Source organism: Myotis davidii, unplaced genomic scaffold, assembly GCF_000327345.1.
Source record: "Myotis davidii unplaced genomic scaffold, ASM32734v1 scaffold327, whole genome shotgun sequence".
NCBI lineage: Eukaryota > Metazoa > Chordata > Mammalia > Chiroptera > Vespertilionidae > Myotis > Myotis davidii.
Genome location: NW_006298628.1, coordinates 4968409 through 4969803, shown reverse-complemented (window position 1 = coordinate 4969803; position 1395 = coordinate 4968409). Strand labels below are relative to the sequence as shown.

Below are 1395 nucleotides of genomic sequence, written 5' to 3'. Positions count from 1 at the left end.
TCCGATGGTCTTAGGCGACCCCTGTGATATGGATGTTCCACCCCCAAAGGGGTCTCGACCCGCAGGTTGAGAACCGCTGGCTACAGTGTCAGCCTGCAGACTGAAGGATCCCAGTTTCTATTCTGGTCAAGGGCCCTGTACCTTGGTTACAGGCTCAATCCCCAGCCCTAGTGGGGGAGAGGGGGTGTGCAGGGGTCAACCAATCAATGTGTGTCTCTCCATAAATCTAGGAGCTTTTTTCAGAGCAGCATAATTTTTAAGTTGATAATTTTGTATGGCCTGAAAATGATGTTATAAATATCAAAATGACCCTTGTCAGAAAAAAGGTTCCCACTCCTGCTCTAAATGAACAAGACCTTTTGGGCCCTGGGCAGGCAATTCAGTTTGTTAGAGCATCACCCCAATACACCAAGGTTACAGGTTCGATCCCCAGTGAGGGCACATAGAAGAATCAATGAATGAATGAATGAATAATGGAAACAGCAAATCAGTGTTTCTCTCTCAATCATCAATAAATAAATAAAATTAAAAATGTTAAAAAGACCTTTTGCATCAGTTTTTCCAAAGTGTAAGTGAAGAATGCAAAAGAAGAGTTAACAAGTAGGTAATGATACTTTTGAACCACAGATATATTTTTTTTTAAAATACATTTAAATATATACACCAAAGGAAAAAAACCTATCACACTCACTTCTGAGTCTTCTGCACTTTCATAATCCGAGAGAACAGCTGAAAAGAAAACCGAAATATGTCAAGAAAAAAAAATAACAGAATTATAATTACATTTCCTGACTGCTAAATATAATTTAAATCTGATATCAACCTATGAGGTAGGTAAAATTATAGTTCCCATTTACAGATGCAAACAGGCTCAGAGAGTGGCCATACCGCTAAAACGTTATGCTCTTTAATATTGTGCTGCAAAGAGCCACTGTGTACCACTCTCCCCCAAATCCCTAACATCCCGAGATGCCAACTGCTGGGAATAGGTGACCTGAGTTTTGGGGACAAAAAATACCACCATGATGCTACTCACCATCGCCCTCGATGCCATCTTCACTCTCCTGCAAGAAAGAAGTCATGGGTTAGGTCTGTGATTTCCAGAGGGCGGAGAGCTGAAGACTCAACACAAACTGGTTAACATCTGAGGGAGGTCCGGTCTCTTCGCCTCAAGCCCCGTCTCTGAACACACAGTCGCTGTCCATCCGCAGCGGCTCTGCACTCCTCCCAGAAACCCCCACCCGCTCCTCTTCCCTGGGGGCTCCGGGTGCAAACCGCCCTGGGACGGCCGTCCTCCACTCCAACGCACGGTGCCTCAGCATCGACCACCGACTCTCAGCCTCCCATCATCACCTACACCCGCCCCCGGCCCGTAAGCCACCGGCTCCGCCCCGC

The 1395-nt window shown here is 45.9% G+C and overlaps 1 protein-coding gene across 1 annotated transcript in view; it reads right to left on the bottom strand.

Annotated features, from left to right (window-relative positions):
* The window catches only part of CASC3 (cancer susceptibility candidate 3), a 16137-nt gene that overhangs the window by 14398 nt on the left and 344 nt on the right, over positions 1 to 1395 (bottom strand). The window contains 2 exon segments of the mRNA XM_006774434.2: positions 692 to 729; positions 1037 to 1087. Coding sequence (XP_006774497.1) covers positions 692 to 729; positions 1037 to 1087 — 89 coding nt within the window.